At 44.1% G+C, this 18,900-nt stretch overlaps 1 protein-coding gene across 3 annotated transcripts in view; it reads left to right on the forward strand.

The window, feature by feature from the left end:
- Nucleotides 1–18,900, forward strand: part of CHD7 (chromodomain helicase DNA binding protein 7) — a 127,789-nt gene that overhangs the window by 74,890 nt on the left and 33,999 nt on the right. For all 3 annotated transcript variants that reach the window (XM_068162455.1, XM_068162457.1, XM_068162456.1), the window contains exons 4-12: nt 3,676–3,814; nt 6,662–6,799; nt 8,175–8,240; nt 13,175–13,230; nt 14,605–14,719; nt 16,405–16,488; nt 17,760–17,897; nt 17,994–18,115; nt 18,616–18,859. In XM_068162455.1, the coding sequence (XP_068018556.1) occupies nt 3,676–3,814; nt 6,662–6,799; nt 8,175–8,240; nt 13,175–13,230; nt 14,605–14,719; nt 16,405–16,488; nt 17,760–17,897; nt 17,994–18,115; nt 18,616–18,859 (1,102 nt within the window). The remainder of the gene's footprint in view (nt 1–3,675; nt 3,815–6,661; nt 6,800–8,174; nt 8,241–13,174; nt 13,231–14,604; nt 14,720–16,404; nt 16,489–17,759; nt 17,898–17,993; nt 18,116–18,615; nt 18,860–18,900) is intronic.

Raw genomic sequence — 18,900 nt, forward strand, 5'->3', positions numbered from 1 at the left:
CCCACAGTTTCCCTCAGGTAAGGCAGTACAGAAAATCTTACAGCTTTAAAATGTTGAGAGGGTGAGATAATTTATTTTATGGATTTGATGTGCAGCATTTTTCTAAGCCAGGTTCCAATCACGAATTTGTCATAGGACAGCATTGCCAAATGGTAAAATAGAGGTGGTTGGTATAGCTGATTTATTTTAGATACATTACAGGGGAAAAACAAGTGTCATCCAAATCCTGATAGCTATCATAAATTACACTAATAAACAGATCTGTCAGTTACCCAGATCAGATGAAGTAGTTTCACAGTGTAAACCTGCAGGCTGATTACTTCCCCTCTTCATCCTGCAAAGCTTGCCGTGCTTTTGGGGTTATTTTTTGAGTCAGATGGTTTGGCCCCGTAAGCTCCTTGAGTTTGACCTAGCTCTGTAGGTGGCTGCTTGACTAACTGACACAAAACACTTTGTCAGTGTTTGGATCCTTGTTCTCAAATTGTAATTCAAGCTTGCTTTCCAGTTGTCCTACTTACTGTTTTCCTCCTCAGCCTGTTTTCCTTCACATTGTTTGCTCATCTGACCTTCTGCAGGTTGTCTGCTTACTGATCCCCTGTGGTCACTATGCTGGGGATAAGAGGATGAAACCAGAAAGTGGTATTGGACAGCTAGGTTGTGCATCATCTAATCTGAAATGTCTGTGTTCATATCACTTGAACAGAAAGACTAGTTTTAACTGGCAGGTTTACAATATTTCAGTGGTTTGTGTGTGGCAAATACTCCTTCAGTTTCTCCCAGACTTCTTGTTTTGAGACGGGACAAAAATCTTGTTGCTAGTGGGACTTGGCTAAATGTTGCATTCATGCATGTGTAAAAACAAGTACGAGAGAAAGTTGTCTAAATGTGTAGGTCACAGTTTGCTTTCCTTTATTGCCTCCAGGGTTGAGCACTGACACGCTGACCCTCGGTGTAATGGCAAAGTCTCAGAACTGCTTTTTACCTGCTTATACTTCTGTGTGGAAAGGTAATTCTTGTCCAGGCTAACACCATTACTGAACGGCCTGAGTATGGTCTGCTGGAAAGCAGAAAGGCTGAGTCAGAAGTGTGTACATTTAATTGTCAGGAACAGATCACACTGTCTCTGTGGGAGGATGGAGAGGAACAGCAGTAGCTGACAATTTGAGGAAGCTGCTGCTCCCACCAGCCAGGTGAAGCTCCCGGGTGCGTGATGCACGGGGAAGCAGCGCCCTGCCTTGCCTCGCTCAAGGGCATGGTGGTGTTCTTTTATGGCTTATTTGTACTTCACCTTCCTTTCTTTCCTTCAAAGAAACTGTAGCTGTGCATTTAAAAACAACCCTTCTGCTGCATTTAGAAGTTAAAATTCCCAGTGGAGCTGCAGACGGGCTTTGTTCTCGTCAAGTTGGTGGCGCTTTCATGTGTCTGTTTTTAACTGGCCTGGCACGGGGGGAAGGTTTGAATTGCTTGGTCCACGTCTCTGTTACTGGGGATGACTTGGTACGCCGAGTCACGGCTCAGGGTTGTGTATATAGGTCATGGAATACTCTTAGCTCGCAGTCCCTGCCTCTGTGAGCAGAGAAGGGTCTGACAGTGGCTGGAAAGAAACCTTTGTGAGGGTGGACCTGCCGCTGGAGTCGCTGGCAGGGTCTTTGTCTGGGCCTGGCCGGGGCAGGGAGGCCGGCAGGGAGGCCGGGCGGCCCTCGTTAGCGCTTCCCAGCCTTTCAGCACGGGGTGTTTTATCAGTCCTAGGCCACACTATTCTTCCTGACTTTAAGCCTGTTATTCACCCGGGGCACGGCAACAACTACTAAACTTAATTGCACTCCTTGCTCTGATTTACGGGGGTCAGGGGCGGGAAAGCACCGGCCTGTCAGCTCCCTTCACCTGGCCGCCATCCAGCTCCCCTGTGGCAGCCTCACCTTTGATTTCAACAAATTCGACAAATACGGAAAGTTGCGGGGGGGGTGGTGGTTAATTTTTTTTAATTTTTTTTTTGGAAGCGGTGACTCGATAAAAGGCAGTGTGAAGGGAGGGGAAGCGGCGGCGGGGGGGTGAGGTTGGTGGTGTGTGTGAGGCGGGGGAAGGGGAAGAAGGGGGGCGCGCAGGCCGCGGCCGCGCAGGTGCCGGCAGCGCCGGGGCGCTGATTGAGGGAAGCAGATGGCTGCAGTCGGTGGCCGCCAGCCAGCGGAGCAGGTGCTGGTCACGTGGGCGCGGGTTGCCCGGGCGACGCGAGCGCTCTCGGCGCGCGGATGAAAGGCGAAAGGGGGCCCCCGCCTCAGCCGCGGCTTTGTGCCATTGGTGGCAGCTAGAGCGGAAACAAACGCCGCGAGGGGAGCCGCGCGCCGCCCGCGCGCCCCAGGGAGGGAGGGAGGGAGGAAAGCAAGCCGGGCTGCGCGCGCCGCCGCGGCTCTCCGCGCTCCCTGCGCGCCCTGCGCGCCCCGCGCTCCCTGCGCTCCCTGCGCTCCCTGCGCTCCCGGCCGCCTTGCACACCCCCTTCTCCCCCCCTTCATTCGCGTTGGAAATGTCACAGTTGGAGGTGTTTTCTCGGAGAGGAGAGCGGTGTCACGCCCAGTGATTTCACACTAACACAAATTCATTTCCAAAACTCCCGGTCTTTACACTTTTTTGAAGTCGACGTTTGTCTAAACGCAGGCTGCGAAGGGGATCATGCCCCAGGCGAGTTGTCCCGGTGCCGAGTGCTGTCCTGAACGTAACTGTAATCCTGAACATGACCATATTCACAACTGTAACCTGGATATAACCATATCCGGGAATTTAAAATCACTGCTCCAGAATGCATCTCCAGTGGGCCACTGTGGTGACTGAAGTGAGCGAGCTTGTGTCCACAGCGCAGGTCTGGTGAGGAGCCCCCAACGGGGCTGGGCTTCTTCAGCCGGGAGAAAGGAGGCTTCTGGCTCTCCACAACTCCCTGAAAGGAGGTTGGAGCCAAGGAACAGGTGATAGGACAAGAGGAAATCACCTCAAGTTGTGCCAGGGGAGGCTTAGGTTGGATGTGAGAAACAATTTCTTCCCCCAAAGGGAGAAGGTGGTTGTCAAGGCTTGGAACAGGCTGCCCAGAGCAGTGGTGGAGTCTTCATCCCCAGAGGAATTGAAAAGCTGTCTAGATGTGTTGCTAACGGACACGGTTTAGTGGTGATCTGGCAGTGCTGGTTTAACAGTTGGACTTGATGGTCATAAAGGTCTGTTTCAACCAAAACAGTTCCAGTATTCTATAAGTATAAAACTGTTTGGCAAGTTACAAGACCAAGGATTATGAGGGAAGCACACCTGGTTTGCACACTTAATGGAGAGACAAGTCCACCTCTCTTCACATGTGTTGAGTTGCCCAAGTTCTGCTTTTAGGAAGCGCAAGTTTTGAAGAGAGGAACTCTTCCTTTCCAGTCTTGTTTTTAGTTTGTTGTTGAACGCATACTTAGTGTCACTGTCTAAGATCCTGAAAGAAAGAAGCAAAGTATCCCCTGTTAAGGAATGGGAAATGCATGGTGAGAGCACATGCATCATCGATTTCACAGTTACGCTTAAATACTGAAATAAGGAGAGCAGTTGGAAATAATGAAGTCACTGAAAAGAAACATCTCACAGATTAGCTGTGTTGTGAAATGCTTTTTGCTTACATTTTGGTACAAATACTGATTCAAAGTATCTTTGTTTCAGTAATAAGAAAACAGATTCAGAAACAAGTGCTGCGAAGAAGAAGGTTAACAAGGGAAAGGAAGGTTCTGAAAACTCAGATTTGGAAAAAACTCCACCACCATCACCTCATCCTGAAGATGAAGATGACCCAGGGGTTCAGGTAATGCTATCTTTCAAGTTCATCATCGCCCAGATGTGTGGAATGGTATCTCTCTCAGCCTTTGTTGCAAAGATAGAGATATTTGGGTGTTTTCTGTCTTGTTTAGGGTGACATACCAAGAAGGTGAGAACTGGAAATCACTGTGGTGCATGTTTTGCTACAAGTATTCCTCATGATACTTTGCTTTACAGTCTTGCTACCTGCAGGTGTGTGTTGAGTTTTCACATGTTCTCTTGCATCAGTGCTCCAGTTACAGTGCTGAATTTTCTGCTCTTTAGACTTAATGTACTATTATGAGGTCTTGCTTATAAGCCTCATGTTTCTTCTTCTGTTGGCTTTGCAAACCTTCTGAAATCAAGAGTCAGGCATAACAGAGCAGGATGTCAGAAGTGTGCATGTCAGGGACATGTAACCACACTGCTCTCATGGATGAAAGGCCTCTTTTCTTGCTGGCCACCATGAATTTCTCCTGACCACTGCACACCTATCACTTTCTGTCCAAACTTCATTTCATGCAAAGAAAATCTAGAAATAGAGATAGCACCCAGGGCAATTTTGGTGTGCTCTGTCATTAGCCACGTTAAGAAGTGGTCAGCTCCTGGCTTGCTTCTGCTGGAACTGGGAATTAAATTGCCAGCTGAAGAGGCAGAGGCAGGTTGTGAGAACGGTCAAAGCCAGCTGGGTGAAGAGGTCATGGTGACTTGTAACTTCCCTCTTAGCCTTTTCCAGAAGGATGTAGAGTATGAGGAAATGAGAGCAATCCTGTATACTCTAGTTCAAAACAAAAGGAGCAACACAAAGAATGTTACTGCCAATTCCTGAAGCTGGAAAAATTGAGCTACCATGCAAACATTAAAAAGTCTGAGGAAAAAGTTGTGTGTCCTGTGCCACAGATCTGATTCATGGCACTGACAAAAAAGAGTTGCAGGAAAAGCTTTTGGGGCTGTGGAGGATTTGGGGTTCATTTGCAGATGATTGTATGCTATTTGTGGTTCAGCATGCAGGCACATTGTGTTTGTTTTCAGTTTAGTGGGGGGCAAACCTTTCTCCTGGTGAGAAACTTTACACTGGAAATACTTGGGGGGGTTTGTAAATACAAAGTGTTTGGCTGTTTGCGTTGCTTTTTAACTCAGTGTAACAAAATGTTTCAGGTGATAGGTTTTTTTGCTGTCTCACACCATTCATGTTACACTGCACTCCACCCCACACTTCTTTTGTGTGAAGTTAGGGAAGGTTTACAAACATCTGCACTGGGACAGCTGCAGTTTGTGACCTCTTTGTTCATTTCCCAGCTGAGACTGATGTTGTGTAGTTGGCTGAACAACACTGTTAAACTTTCTGTGTTAAATATTGAGTCTCCCTGTAACATTATTATGCAGCATCCTTTCTGATTCTAAAGAAGAGATTTTGGGCACCAAAAATACTGGCAAGACTTCCTTATTGATCCAAAAATAAATGACTGCTTTCCCATCAGTGATTAGAGAAAATGGGGGTTCAGATTTGACAGGTAATATCTATTTTCAGGTAAAAAAAGGTTACAGTTTTGTGGGAATGCCCATAAGTTACTGTACTAAATGTAGAAGCCACATCACCAGTGTCTGGAAGGGTGATGGAAACTGGACCTTGGCTCCAAAGCTTCATTGTCAGTCCAAGAAGGGGTTTCTGGTGTTGTGAAGTGCATCAGGTAGCTGTGCTTTAAGAAGTATGATTAACTATGGGAGAGTCAATATTTGACTTTGTCTCTGCTCATGGAGAGAGGCTGTGCACAGATCTGTTAAACAAGCTACATAAGTATTTGCATGTTCTGCTGGAGATGTGTGTTAAGCTGAGAAAGATGTGAAAATCAGTAGTGCATCAGTTCATAGAAATGGGCTTTAACAGTTGATACTCAACATGTTGTTTTTAAATCTATTTGTATATCAGTCCATTGAGATACTGGATGCTCACTTGAGTTTCCTTCAGCAGCATATGCTCTCAGCTTCTCAAATTCTATAGCTTGATGCAGACTATCTGGGAATGTGAATTTTGTTGTTGCAGAAAATGATGTCTGGTGCTGAGCACCAAATAGCAGATTCTGTCCAAAGCACGCCTCTGGATGTTGCAGCTTGTTTGCTGCAGATCCTCAGAAGCCTTCTCTCATCCTGACCATGATGGCGTGGAGATGTGTTTTCAGTTTGGGGTAGCTCAACTTATTCATCCTCCTTTTAGCTTGGTGTCTTTCCCCAGGCTGTGCTGCAGGATGCCATGCTGAGCAGCGCTGGGTCAGTGGAGTGAGGCAATGGAATTTCATTGCATTCCCCCTACAAGATAATCTGGGTACAACTGGGTGGACAGGGAGAGCGAGGGACTGTGTTGTCACTGCTTAGCAACACCCTGGCTGTGCCGTGCAGAGGTGGTGTTTGGTTCCTGCACTGGCCATCTGTCAAAGTTTATCCTAGCTGTGAGTCAAGAGGTGCAGCTTCTTGGGGCTTAGTTGCTCGCTGAGATACACCTTCCGGTTTTCTGATGGGGATTTAGGCATGCTAAGAAAGAAAAAGAGAAAGAAACAAAAGGCCACTTCCCAACACAGAGCAGTTATGAAGTGGATTTTGCCCTTTGTTTTGTGCTTGGTTTTTTTTGTGTTGGTTTTGTGGCTTTGTTTCTTTTACTTTTTTACACAATTTAAGAGCAGCTGACTGGCAGGAATGTAGGGCAGTAGTGTGTCGATGGTCCTCCTTCTACCAGGGTGCTGTAAAAATCACAGCACTGGCTACCCACCAGTGTATTTGAGAAACACACAGACATTTTCTCAGCTCTGTTGCCTATCAGCCCTGTGTCTCATGGAAAATACCACCACTTTCTCTTTAGAAGCGGCGCTCCAGCAGGCAGGTGAAGAGGAAGCGTTACACAGAAGACCTGGAGTTCAAGATTTCAGATGAGGAGGCTGATGATGCTGATGCTGCTGGAAGAGACTCTCCTTCAAACACTTCTCAGTCGGAGCAACAGGTCAGATCCGAACAGGCTGGAAGGGCAGAGCTGCAGCATTCATGGTTGAGATTCAGGCCCCTCTCCTGAGCAGTGCTCACCCATGGTTGGCACAGCCAGCAGGCATTAGCTTTTTGCATTCTTAGGCAATAGATTAATTCATAACTTTGTTTACAAGCTGATGACACGCAGGTTGACACAGTTCTTTGAAATTAATGGCCTCTACCTAAAGGAAACCAAAACTGGACTGCTAGGAGTCTTGAATTTTACTCTTCTGAATTCAGTGGTCTGACTTTAATAAACCACTCAAGCTTGTCCCCTGCTGCTAGGCACCAGAAGAACCCCTTTATGAAATTACTGCCTTGTAGTACCCAGCAGGACACACTTTATTCTCTGCGCAATGTAAATGATGGAGAAAATAGTTTGAATAAGATGAGGGGTAATAACCCAGCAATGACTGTTGTAACAATCTCATTGTTTTGTAGTGCTTTTTCAAAGAACTACTTCACTTAACTAACTGATGACCTGCTGCAGAATATGTGTGTCTCCTCTGGTATTCCATTTGGCAGTTCTTTAAGCCCTGTGAAATATTGTTTGTGATCTCCATTGCTAATTGTGTCTTATCAGAAGGAGAATTTGGTAGGGCTTGCCTGCTGTAGTGATGAATTAATGTAACAGAATTCCAGGCAGTTCTGATAGCTGTCATGGGGACCCTTACACAGAAAACTAGAGCTTTTGGAACATCTGATCTTTAGAGTGGATGGTGCTGAAAGCGTGTGTTATTTTAGGGGAGCTGAACTGCCTGTGTGTTTCTGTTGGTGCACGTCAGCCTTAGTGAGGGAGCTGGAGTTGTGTAAGCTTTTAAAAATGGGCTTAAGCAAGCTCCTAAAAATGGGCTTAAACAAGAATCCTCCATTACAGTATTAAATCTCTTTGAATCCTCTAAGTTCTCATGCTATGGGGGAAGAAGTCCTCCTGTGTATTAAGTTCCTCTTGGAAAAAATATGGAAGGCTGGGGAGGGACTGCTCAGGATCTCAGGTGGTGATAGGACTAGGGGGAATGGAATGAAGCTAGAGGTGGGGAGATTCAAGCTGGAGGTGAGGAGGAAGTTCTTCCCCATGAGAGTGGTGAAGCCCTGGAATGGGTTGTCCAGGGAGGTGGTTGGGGCCCCAGCCCTGGAGGTATTTAAGCCCAGGCTGGATGAGGCTCTGGCCAGGCTGATCTAGTGTGGGGTGTCCCTGCCCATGGTAGGGGGGTTGGAACTAGATGATCCTTGTGGTTCCTTCCAACCCTGACTGGTACTATACTATACTAATTTGATGATGTTCTGATGTAGGAAGTCTTTAAGTAACAAGGATTGACTCCCATAACTCTTGTGTGATATTTATGATGTAGGAATCAGCTGATGCTGAAGGTCCTGTTGTGGAGAAGATCATGAGTAGCCGTTCGGTCAAGAAAAAGGTAAAGCAAAGCAAAAAACCTTCCCTTCCCTTCCCTTCCCTGCATAGTTTTAAAGAGACTGAGCAGGATTCTGCTGAAGCCCACATAAAGTTCTTAAATTACCTTGGGTATTCCAAATGGCAAAACTGTTTTCATGAATAGAGGAGGTGCCCTGAAAGTGTCTTCAGATCACATTTAACATGCTTTTGGGTAGCAATTCACCAAGCCTTTAGTCTCCCACTCTTTTCTTGCAGTTTTTCACGTGAGAGGTTTGATTTTTGCAAATCCCTAAGCCTGAGTGAAAGCTGTGCTGCTCTTCACTTCAGAGTGGTGTTTCATGGGAGCTTGAGGCGTGAGAGAACTCTCCTGCATCCTGAGCTTCTGCCTTTTCTAGTAGTGAAAAATCCTTGCCCATAATGTTTGCATCTTTTGATAGTGGTTGTGCTTAGCAGCTGCAATCAGTTCAGGTGTGACTGAGAATGTTACTTAAACTGCTGATTATTATTATGTTCCTTGTTGCTGTGCTCAGGTGGGGAAAGAAACCCTCTTTAGTTCAGTGTGACTCTTCTAATTCTACCCTGGATGCAGGGGTGGAATTAAGTTATGTTCTTATTTTGCATACGGGTTCTTCTGATTTGCCTCACAACTTGATTGGCCTTGGCACTTCCAAACTAGTAGTCTCTGAGCAGGAAAGAGAAGAAGAACTAGCTCCCAAAAAGCCATTACTGTATTTTCCAGGCTCTTTTGTGTAGCTCATTCTGTGACTTGTGCTGCAGTTGGGCAGAAAACTGGCTCACACAGATACAACATTCATGGTGATCTTTGTTAACCAGAAGTGCTTCTTTTCCTTGAAGTCTTCATTTTCAAATTGGAGGAGGGGAACTTGCCTTCATTCATGGATAATGCAATGTCATGACTGGCTGTGACTGAGTTTGACCTCTTTCTGTAGCTTTCACAGCACAGAACCTCTGGGGCTTTTAAATCCAGAACTGCATTTTGTGTTTCAAACCATGCACTTATTTTTCAGATAAACTTGATGTGATATCAGTAATTAGTTGTTCTGATGGTCTGCTAGGAGAGGGAGGAGAATGTGGTCCTTTGGTAAATGTCTTTACATTAGAAGCTGTTTTTCACCAATTATTCTTCTCTTCTTCCTCTCCCCTGCAAACAAAGGTGTGATTACTCATGGGGAGTGTGTATTTTGCTGCAGTTTGTGGGAAGTGGTTGGTCTGCTGCCTACATGTCTTTGATTGCAAGCTCTGCTGGAGGCAAGCTCTATTTTGAGCTCTGTCTTTAATGTTTTTTATGGATTGTATTTGCAGGTTTGAGGGGTGTCTCTTCTTTCTCTGCTCTCCTCCCCAGCCCTCCTCTCCAAAATCCACCAATACCCCCCCCCCCCAAAAAAAAGGGAAAGATATGGATTTCAGGTTGTTAATATTTAACATCTGAAGTGTCCAACTGTGCTTTTATTAAAGGTCTTTTACACTCTCACTAACGTCATCAAGCCCCTGGTTGTTAGATTACTAATCAAAGTAAAATTGCTGCGATCAGGACCAGTGCATAAAATAAACATAAGGAAGGGCTTCACTGGGAAACCTTTCAGTGGATTAGGTTGCAACAAAGATGTTGCTTTCAAGTAAGGGACCTCAGATAATGAACATGCTCTTGGAGCAGTGTTCTTACCATGACATTGTACTGGTTTTCTCAGCAATGGCCTTAAGTCTAGGTTTGGAGTAACCAGGCTTGAGGCAGTGCTGTGCTTGCAGGCAGCTTTGAAATGTATGAAATAAAAGGCAGAGATTGCATTGCTTTGTGTTTCAAGTACAGAAGAACGAGGAAAAACTTGGAACTTGGAATTCTTCTCTTGCAGAAAGTATTAAATCCATGTCTCTCTCTTCCCAAACCATCACAGTCCTCCTGTATTCACTTGGTATGTGGAAGTTTTTCATTCTCCTAATTATTTTCTTGGCCAGCTCCAATCCCTGTTGAATTTCAGCCCCTTCACTTTGAAAGGAATGGCTGGGACTGAAAATGCTGTTCAGCACATACAATGGGAAGATGTGGTGCTTGTGGAACACTCTAGCTGTGTGGTACACATTTGAATTTCCCTTTTCTGCCTGCTGCTGCATGGTGGGAATTAGATCTGATTGACCTGTGTACAAATAAATGCCTGCATTTCTTCCACAAGCTGGTTAGTTCACAATCTAGTGAGGAGCTTCAATAGAGGCAATTGGTTTCTAGATAACAGAATCATAGGAATGGTTGGGGTTGGAAGGGACCTTGAAGATCATCTAGTTTCAGTCCTCCTGGCATGGGCAGGGACACCTCCTACTAGACCAGGTTGCTCAAGGCCCTTTCCAGCCTAGCTTTGAACACTTCCAGACTTGGAGCCTCCACAACTGCTCTGGGTAATCTGTTGTTTCTGTCTGTTGTTTTTCTAGCACTAGATCTGGGGTGGGGTTTTGTTGTTGGGTTGTATTTGGTTGCTGGTCAGTTGGTTGGGTTTTTTAAGCTCTTCCTTGTCTCTACAGCTCTGAGAGGCTTGCTCAACTTACTTCCCATGAGCAGGTATTACTGTACTCTTTCTGTGGCAATGGCAGTGCAAGATTGTCTGCTCTTAAATATTTGCCTGAAGGAAGGGATCATTTATTTCTTTAGATGTCTGCAGAGACTGTGGATCTCTTTTTGGTGGTGCCCAGCAGGACAAAGGGCAATGGGCAGGAGGCTCTGCCTGAACATGAGGAGAAACTTCTTTGGTATGAGGGTGCTGGAGCCCTTGAGCAGGCTGCCCAGAGAGGTTGTGGAGTCTCCTTCTCTGGGGAGATTCCAGCGCTCCCTGGGCATTGTGATCCTGGGCAAGCTGCTGTGGGTGCCCTGCTTTAGCAGGGTGGCTGGGTTGGATGATCTCTAGAGGTCCCTTCCAACCCCCACCATGCTGGGATTCTGTGTTGTTCTGTGATCAGATTAGCAGTTATGATCTCACCTGGGCAATGATTTCTATAAAGGTTTCTAAAGACAGTGTTCTGAAATGCTCTTTACTTCGGTGAATCTTTGAAGCACCTGATACAGCATACAATGGCACAGACCAGTTATTACCTGTTAGACAATACAAAAGTACCTTTTACTCATGAGGGTTACAGGATTGAAGATTTAAATTGTAAATTATTGTTATTAAGTTGGCAGTTGACAGAAAATACCCTTGATGGAAGTGCTGTTGAGAGGAATTAAATTGGCTGATGTGAAACCTTTCTATAAAGGTGTTTAACCATGATGTCAGTGCAGGATTGATGCCTCTCAAAACATTCTGCTTTAAAAACTGATCAAAGAGACTTGGCCATAACACATTTCAGAAACTAAAAGTAGTGGATGTGCAAAGATGGGGGAATGGCCTGAAACTGTGCCAGGAGAGGTTTAGGCTGGGTACTAAGAAAAATATCTTCGCTGCAGAAGTGGTCAGGGATTGGAACAGGCTGCCCAAGGAGGTGGTGGAGTCACCACCCCTGGAGGCATTCAAGAAGCATGTAGACATTACACTTAGGGACATGGTTAATGGCCATGGCGGTGCTGGGTTCATGGTTGAACTCGATGATCTCAGAGGGCTTTTCCAACCATTGGTCTTGAAACTGACCAATGTAGGGAAATCCACTGCTTCCCCTGGGAGATGATTTCAGTGTCTGACTGTTCCCGTGGTGAAACATTTTCTTCTGGAGTCCAATGGGAATCTCCCCAGCAGTAACTTGTGCCCATCACCCCTTGTCTTTTCCATGTGACTCCTTGTAACAAAGGAGTCTCCATCATCATAGTAGCCACCATTTATGTACTGGTCCATGGTAATAAGGCCTCCCCTAAGCCTTCTCCTGTCAAGGCTGAGCAAACCCAGCCCTCTCAGCCTTTCCTCATTTATTTCCCCCCTCTCCTTTTGCCATGTGTATGTGTATAGACCGCAGGATTTTGACTTACCGCGGAGCCGTCCGTTCTGTCTGCGTAGTTCTGCAGACAGGATTTAGCACAGAAGTTGTTGTCTCTGATGAAGTGTGTAAACCAAAAAAAAACCAACCCCTCTTCCATTTAAAATGGTTCCAAAGTTCACGAGCAAACACAAACCCTGAGTGTTGTGACACCAAGTGAATTCCAAACACATGCCTGCTGTGCTGTCCTTAGTTTGTCCTACGGCTGGGTTCAGGAGGAGCTGAAGCCAGCTCTACGTGCCATATGTTATGCAATACTTTGGCACTAGGGATGAGTTAAGGGTAGTCCCAACCCTTAGCACCGAATGCCCTTGGTTTTGCTGCTTTCTATCATGGCTTTAACCTTGCTTTAAATGCAAGTTTGGGGTGTTAATTTAATTTGGCTGCTCTGTATGTGAGACATCTTGCCTGAGTGAATTTAATTGCACCATTGAGTAAAACTAAAGCCATGAACACTGATGCACTAAAATTCCAGCAGAGGTAGAAGGTTTAGTTTTATATGGCTTCTTGTTTGGAGTTATTAACTATATGGAGGAATAAACTCCCTTTAAAACTCTTTTTTTAAAACATTACAAAACCCACAATGTAAAGTTGCCATGAGCCAGCCAAAAATAATACATATGGCATTCAGGAGTGCAGTTGCTAATTGGCTGCTGCCTGAGAAAATGGTACACTTGGCTTCTACTTAACACTGTGGGTTTGGCAGCAAGCCAGGTTTGGGGTGAGGTTGTGAATGAAGCTGCATGTGGTTAGGGAGGAGTTCAAATGATTCATGTCTTGGAAGTTGTAGTAAGCAGTGCAGAATGCACTTGGGGAAGCTGCTGGAGGAAACTCCTCACCCATGTCTTTCCCCGACGGATGCTTTCGTGCACCTCCACTGATCTCCCTACGTGGGGACCGTGTTCTGTATTTCTGTTAGTTTTAATCATTAACTAAATGGGGATGTGGAGTGGTCTAATTCACATTTCAACTGTTCTTTTCCTACAGATGGAGAATGGAGAGGAGGTAGAAGTAGAAGAGTTCTATGTAAAGTACAAGAACTTGTAAGTAAAGTTAAGAGGTTTGATGCTGCCTTTTAAGTTCACACCATTTCCAGATAGGTTTTGAACACTGGGTTTGTGAATGATGGGCCTGTTAGTGTCCAACTTTAAACATTTCTAATGTTTAATCCAAACCAGTAGCAAATAAATAGGGAGCACCTGGAGTTGGTGGTAGTGTGTTTATAGTCTTATCTTAATTTGTCTTCTGCCCAAAATGAAATCCAGAGGTAAAACTGTTCATGTAAAGCAGGCTTGTTATTCACACAGACTCAAGAGCACATAGCCACGTAGATCTAACTGCAACCATAGAGTTTCATGCCTGCAAACCACTCACCAAATAACCCTTTTAACTCTTTCAAAACCAAGAGCTGTATTCAACAAAATGCGAGGTGACTTCCAGCTGATCACTGCCTTTCTGTGAGAGGGATGTGACAGCAGTGAGAGCAGCACCTTGTTTCTTTCTGGCCTCTGAAGCTGCAGTGCCCTCACTATTTAACATAAAATATTCACAGCTGGATAAACTCATGTGTTTTTTTCCAGGAAAAATAGCAGATCCTTTGTCATTTTAGTGAATTTTCCATCCAAGAGAGAAATTCACTTACTGAATTTACAATTCACTCCAAAGTGAATTTCATGCAGCTAACTGCAGGCAGGCTCAAAATATGCTGCTACCTTTGTACCTTTTGCTCTGTATTGATTATCACATGATGTTTAATTGCTTAATTAGGCTTTGTTTAGTTTTATTACATTGGCAGGTAATTTTTGTCTTAACCCTTCATGTGTTAGACTCCTCAGCAATGTAACTTTGACAGGCTCTAAATGCATCAAGTGGGACTAGTCATTTTTGGCAGAGTTGCTCTGCCCTCCTTAAAGCTGAATGATTACCGTGGAGCTGTATCGACAGGGTTTGCTTTCTACCAGTCTTAAAACTTAATTGGCTCTTGCAACTTTCAATTACAGTGCAGCTCTCACAAACCCCAGTGTACAGCATGTCAGCATTTGGAACATTGGAGTGTTTTTATTAACTTCTAAACCCCTGCTTTTTGCTAGACTGTGCTGTTTAATAGTGATATGTATGCTAAATGTCTTCCATAGGAATTGTGTTTTAAGTATGCCCAATAAAAATCGTCTTAGCTTTGTGCCAAACACTTGATGTACTTCAGTTTTGAGTAGGAGTTGTTTTTATTAACAGTCTCCATTAGTAAGTGTAATTACTTCCAGTAAAGACCATTTGTTAATAATTTGTCTGAGGAAGAAGACCATGTCCAGTTGGCAGTGCAGTGTGCTGAAGGATCTGTCTGTACTAGTGGGACACACAACAGAGTATGCAGTGGAAGCCTGGTTTTTTTGAGTATGATTTTCTGTTTCATCTTCTAGTTCTTACCTTCATTGTCAGTGGGCATCTGTGGAAGAGCTGGACAAAGACAAGAGGATTCAGCAGAAGATTAAGCGGTTTAAGGCAAAACAGGGCCAGAACAAATTCCTTTCAGAAGTATGATTTGTTTGTTCCTTTTATGTGTTTAAGCAATATTCTGATGAATTCTTGTTCTGTATGAAAGCAGAAGGTTTTTAGCAACTGTGTGATGCCTCAGTAGCCTTTATTCTGGTGTGAAGCATAACTGTGCTTGATCCAAGCCTTGCAAGTTTCTAGACTCAAGTGAGCTATCCTGACTTTGTACTTTTCATTGCAGTGTTTTATTTTCTCCTTTAAGTGAGTGGTGAGCAGTTTGCATTGTAAGCATGACTCTCAGTGAATCAGCTCTCTTCTCAAGAGCTGATTATGCCAGAAAAATGCATCACATTTTTCTGTGTTATGGACTGCTGTTCACTAGGGATTCCAAGCTTTTTATCATCAATTTAATTTCACTTAGAGCCATAAGCAGTAGTGTGGGCAGGGGGTCCTGTCAATAAAAGCCCAGATCTGCTGATTTGTGTCCCTGAAAGCTTGCTTTTCAGCAAGTGCTGTCTTTTGAGAGGGGAAGAAAAAAACCCCAACAGGTTCTTCTGCTTCTGTATTTGTTTACTTAAAATTATTTTTACTATACAAGCTAAAAAGAACCTGTTGCAAATTGACAGCTTCTCTAAAGTCAGTGTGGAATTTCAGGAAGTGTATCTGATGGACATGCTTGGAGAAAATGTACAGGAATTTCATCAGGAGGACTTGATGTGCTGAGCGTAGAACATCTATGAATGCTGTGTCAGAGCATCCAGAATGCTTTGAGTTGATTATAACAGTGGCACCTCTAAAAAATTAGCTGCATCATATACTTAATACCTAAGGAATTAGATTAAATTAACTTTCAAGACTCCTGACAATTGAGTTTTTTAAAGAAGTTAATAAATACATAATTTGGACTAACAGTCAGTGCAGTTTATCATGTCATTAAGCAGCAGTATGGCGAAATTGAACATCTGGTCTAAGTGGAGATGCCTGGAATTGTGCCTTTCTAATTTATTTCTGTTTAAAAAAAACTGTTTCCAGGTGGGTCACAAGTGATTGTAGGGACTTGAGATTTGTTCTTGTCTTAAAACAAGCCATCAGCATGTAGCCCTTTTATCTATCCCTTCAGGTGAAGGGCAAAATTAAACACAAAACTTTCAGTACGCAAGAAAACCACGGAAGCTGTTGGGGATATAAGGAAGACTATAACAAACTGTGGGGTTTGGCAAAACTCTGTCTGCCTGGTGTGTTTTATCTCCTTTTTTTGAATTAATAATCTTTGAATCTTGCTTCTGAAGCAGACAATTCCTGCAGTTAAAACAATCCAAAGGCACCTAGTGTAGAAGGCTCTTCGGTTCTTTATTACGAGCTGTAGTTTCCAAGAATGCTAAATGCATTGCATGCCATAAGCCTTTTCGATTGCTCATTAGTGAATTGTAATTTCACACTTCATTTAAAATATTCTTAAACATTCTCTCACAGTAAAAGGTTTCACACAGTAATTAAGAGGCCCAGTTAACAAAGTCTGAGAAGTCTGATTCCCTCACGGGGAATGATCTTGCTGAATTGTAGCGTTTCAATTAACATGGTGAAGTTTGCCAAATATCAATTCTGTGTCACCGTGACCCAAAATATTATTGCATGGTGAAATATAGAATCATTTTCTCCTCTAAGGAAGGAGAGCCTAATAGAGATATCTTACTCCTTTTTAATTTTTTTTTTACCTCCTTGGACAGATTGATGATGAGCTGTTTAATCCAGATTACGTGGAAGTGGATCGCATCATGGATTCTTCACGGAGCACAGACGATAATGGAGAGGTAAAGAGAACTTTCGGTGCATCTGTAGTCGTAGAGGCATTGTGCTTAGTGTTTGTTGTTTAGGGATGTGACTGAATGAACCACCTCAGACACTGACAGTGTACATGTGTGTAAAAAACAAGGAACCTGCCTAAGAAAGCATTGACTAATACAGCAGTGTCCCTAAAAATAGGTTTAAGTGAGAATTCCAAACTTGTTGTGTTACCTACAAAACAACAACAAATCATCCCCAACAACAAAAGCCTCTCTGAGCTAAATGTCATCACATCTTAGACCTTATTTACCTGTTGCAGATGAGGTCCTGAATTCATTGTTTCTTACTCCTTAAAGACTTGTTCTGCAGAGCAAGATCACTTCGTATTCCTTTTTGGTCCTAGGAGAATAGAAAAGAGGTTGAGGTGCTGGAACACGTCTGAAAAAGGGCATAAAGCTGCTGTAGGGTCTAGAGCACAAGTCTTAGAGGAGCAGCTGAGGGAACTGGGGTTTGTTTAATCTGGAGAAAAGGAGGTTGAGGAGAGATCTCATTACTCTCCACACCCCCCTGAAAGAGAATGGAGCCAGGGGGGTCAGTAACAAGTGATAGGCAAAAGGAAATGGCCTCAGGTTACACCAGGGTAGGTGTGAGTTGGGCATGAAGAACTATTTCTTCCCTAAAAAGGTTGTCAAGGCCATGAAACAGGCTGCTGAGGACTGTGCTAGAGTCCCCATCCCTGGAGGGGTGTACAAGCTGTGTAGATGTGGTGCTGAGGGAGGTGGTTTAGTGGTGACCTGATGGTGTTGGGTTAACAGTTGGACTTAATCATCCTGAAGGTCTCTTCCAACCTAAATCATTCTGTGATTCTGAAGCTTCACTATGGCAGTGTTTCCAGACTGCTCTGTCAGTGAAGGGTGGGGTTTGGGTGGCCTGCTGGGATGTTTCTGAGGACACTCAATGAAAAAACAGCGAACTGGTTAAATCTGTGATCAAGAACAGAAACTGCAGGAGCTGGACAATGAATATTTGCTTTAATTCTAAGTTTTAATTTAACCTTTGTGATGTCAAATGCAGTGTTGTGCTCCTCTTGGTGGCAAGCCTGCGTTCCCCCATCCCACTCTTAACTTCATTGGGTTGTCAGCCTGCTGATGGCTTCTCCCTTGGGCTGATTCATTCAGGTCTGGTAAAGCTTTTTGAAACGTATCAAGCCTGCAGATCTGTAAAAAAAAAAAAACAACAACAATTGCGTTTTATTCCTTTGAAATGGTGATGCAATCTCATTTCTGTCTCCCCAAAGCCTGTAACACATTATCTGGTGAAGTGGTGTTCGCTGCCTTATGAAGACAGCACTTGGGAGCTCAAGCAAGACATCGACCAAGCGAAGATCGAAGAATTTGAGAAACTGATGTCTAGGGAGCCAGAAATGGAGCGTGTGGTAAGAGTTGGCTCCGTGCAGAGGGTTTGATTTGAAAATAGCCAAGTAATGTGGTCTTTTAGAAACCACTAATGGGATTTGCTGTATTTGAAACAGGAGCGACCTCCTGCCGATGACTGGAAGAAATCGGAGAGTTCCAGGGAGTATAAAAACAATAACAAACTCAGGGAATACCAGTTGGAGGGAGTGAACTGGCTTCTTTTCAATTGGTACAACACGTACGTAAAACCTTGCTGGCTGGCTGCTGAATCCTGCTCTGGATCAGCTTTTGTAGTTGATTGCAAACAGTAACCTTTGAAAGTAATCTAAAGCATGGCTCTGGAATGGTTTCCACGTCGCATTTTCTGCTGCAGGAGTCACATGCAAACTAATTTTGGTGCATAGCATAATGTTCCATAAAGCACAAGTCTTGCAGGTAGATTCTTGTGATGTGATTTTCTATGTAGACATGCTCATGCACACACTTGCTGCCCCTTCCTCCCTCGTGTCAACTTGAGAGGTGCATAAAGTGGCTCTGTCTGTTCTTACTGCATCACAAATCATAACACTTACATGAGATACACAAAGTTTATGATGTCCTTTCGGTGTCAACTTGGCATTCCAGACATTGTTGTTCCATTCTCTGTATCTCTCTCCTGATCTTTCTCTGTTTTAAGTTAGGACTGAGCCATTCAGATGAAAATCATTCAGCCTGTTGTTTTTCTGTTATTGCTTCCAGACGAAACTGCATTTTAGCAGATGAAATGGGGTTGGGAAAGACTATCCAGTCCATTACGTTTCTCTATGAGATATATTTGAAAGGAATCCATGGTCCTTTCTTGGTTATTGCACCATTGTCCACAATTCCCAACTGGGAAAGGGAGTTCCGCACCTGGACAGAGTTGAATGTGGTTGTGTATCATGGGAGTCAAGCGAGCCGGCGGACCATTCAGTTGTATGAAATGTATTTCAAAGATCCACAGGTAAAAAAAAGCTCTTTGTGGGGTTTGTTTGGGTTGTTTTG

This window comes from Melanerpes formicivorus, unplaced genomic scaffold, assembly GCF_026170545.1.
Source record: "Melanerpes formicivorus ecotype bairdi unplaced genomic scaffold, bMelFor1.0.p_v2 SCAF_65, whole genome shotgun sequence".
NCBI classification, from domain to species: Eukaryota; Metazoa; Chordata; class Aves; order Piciformes; family Picidae; genus Melanerpes; species Melanerpes formicivorus.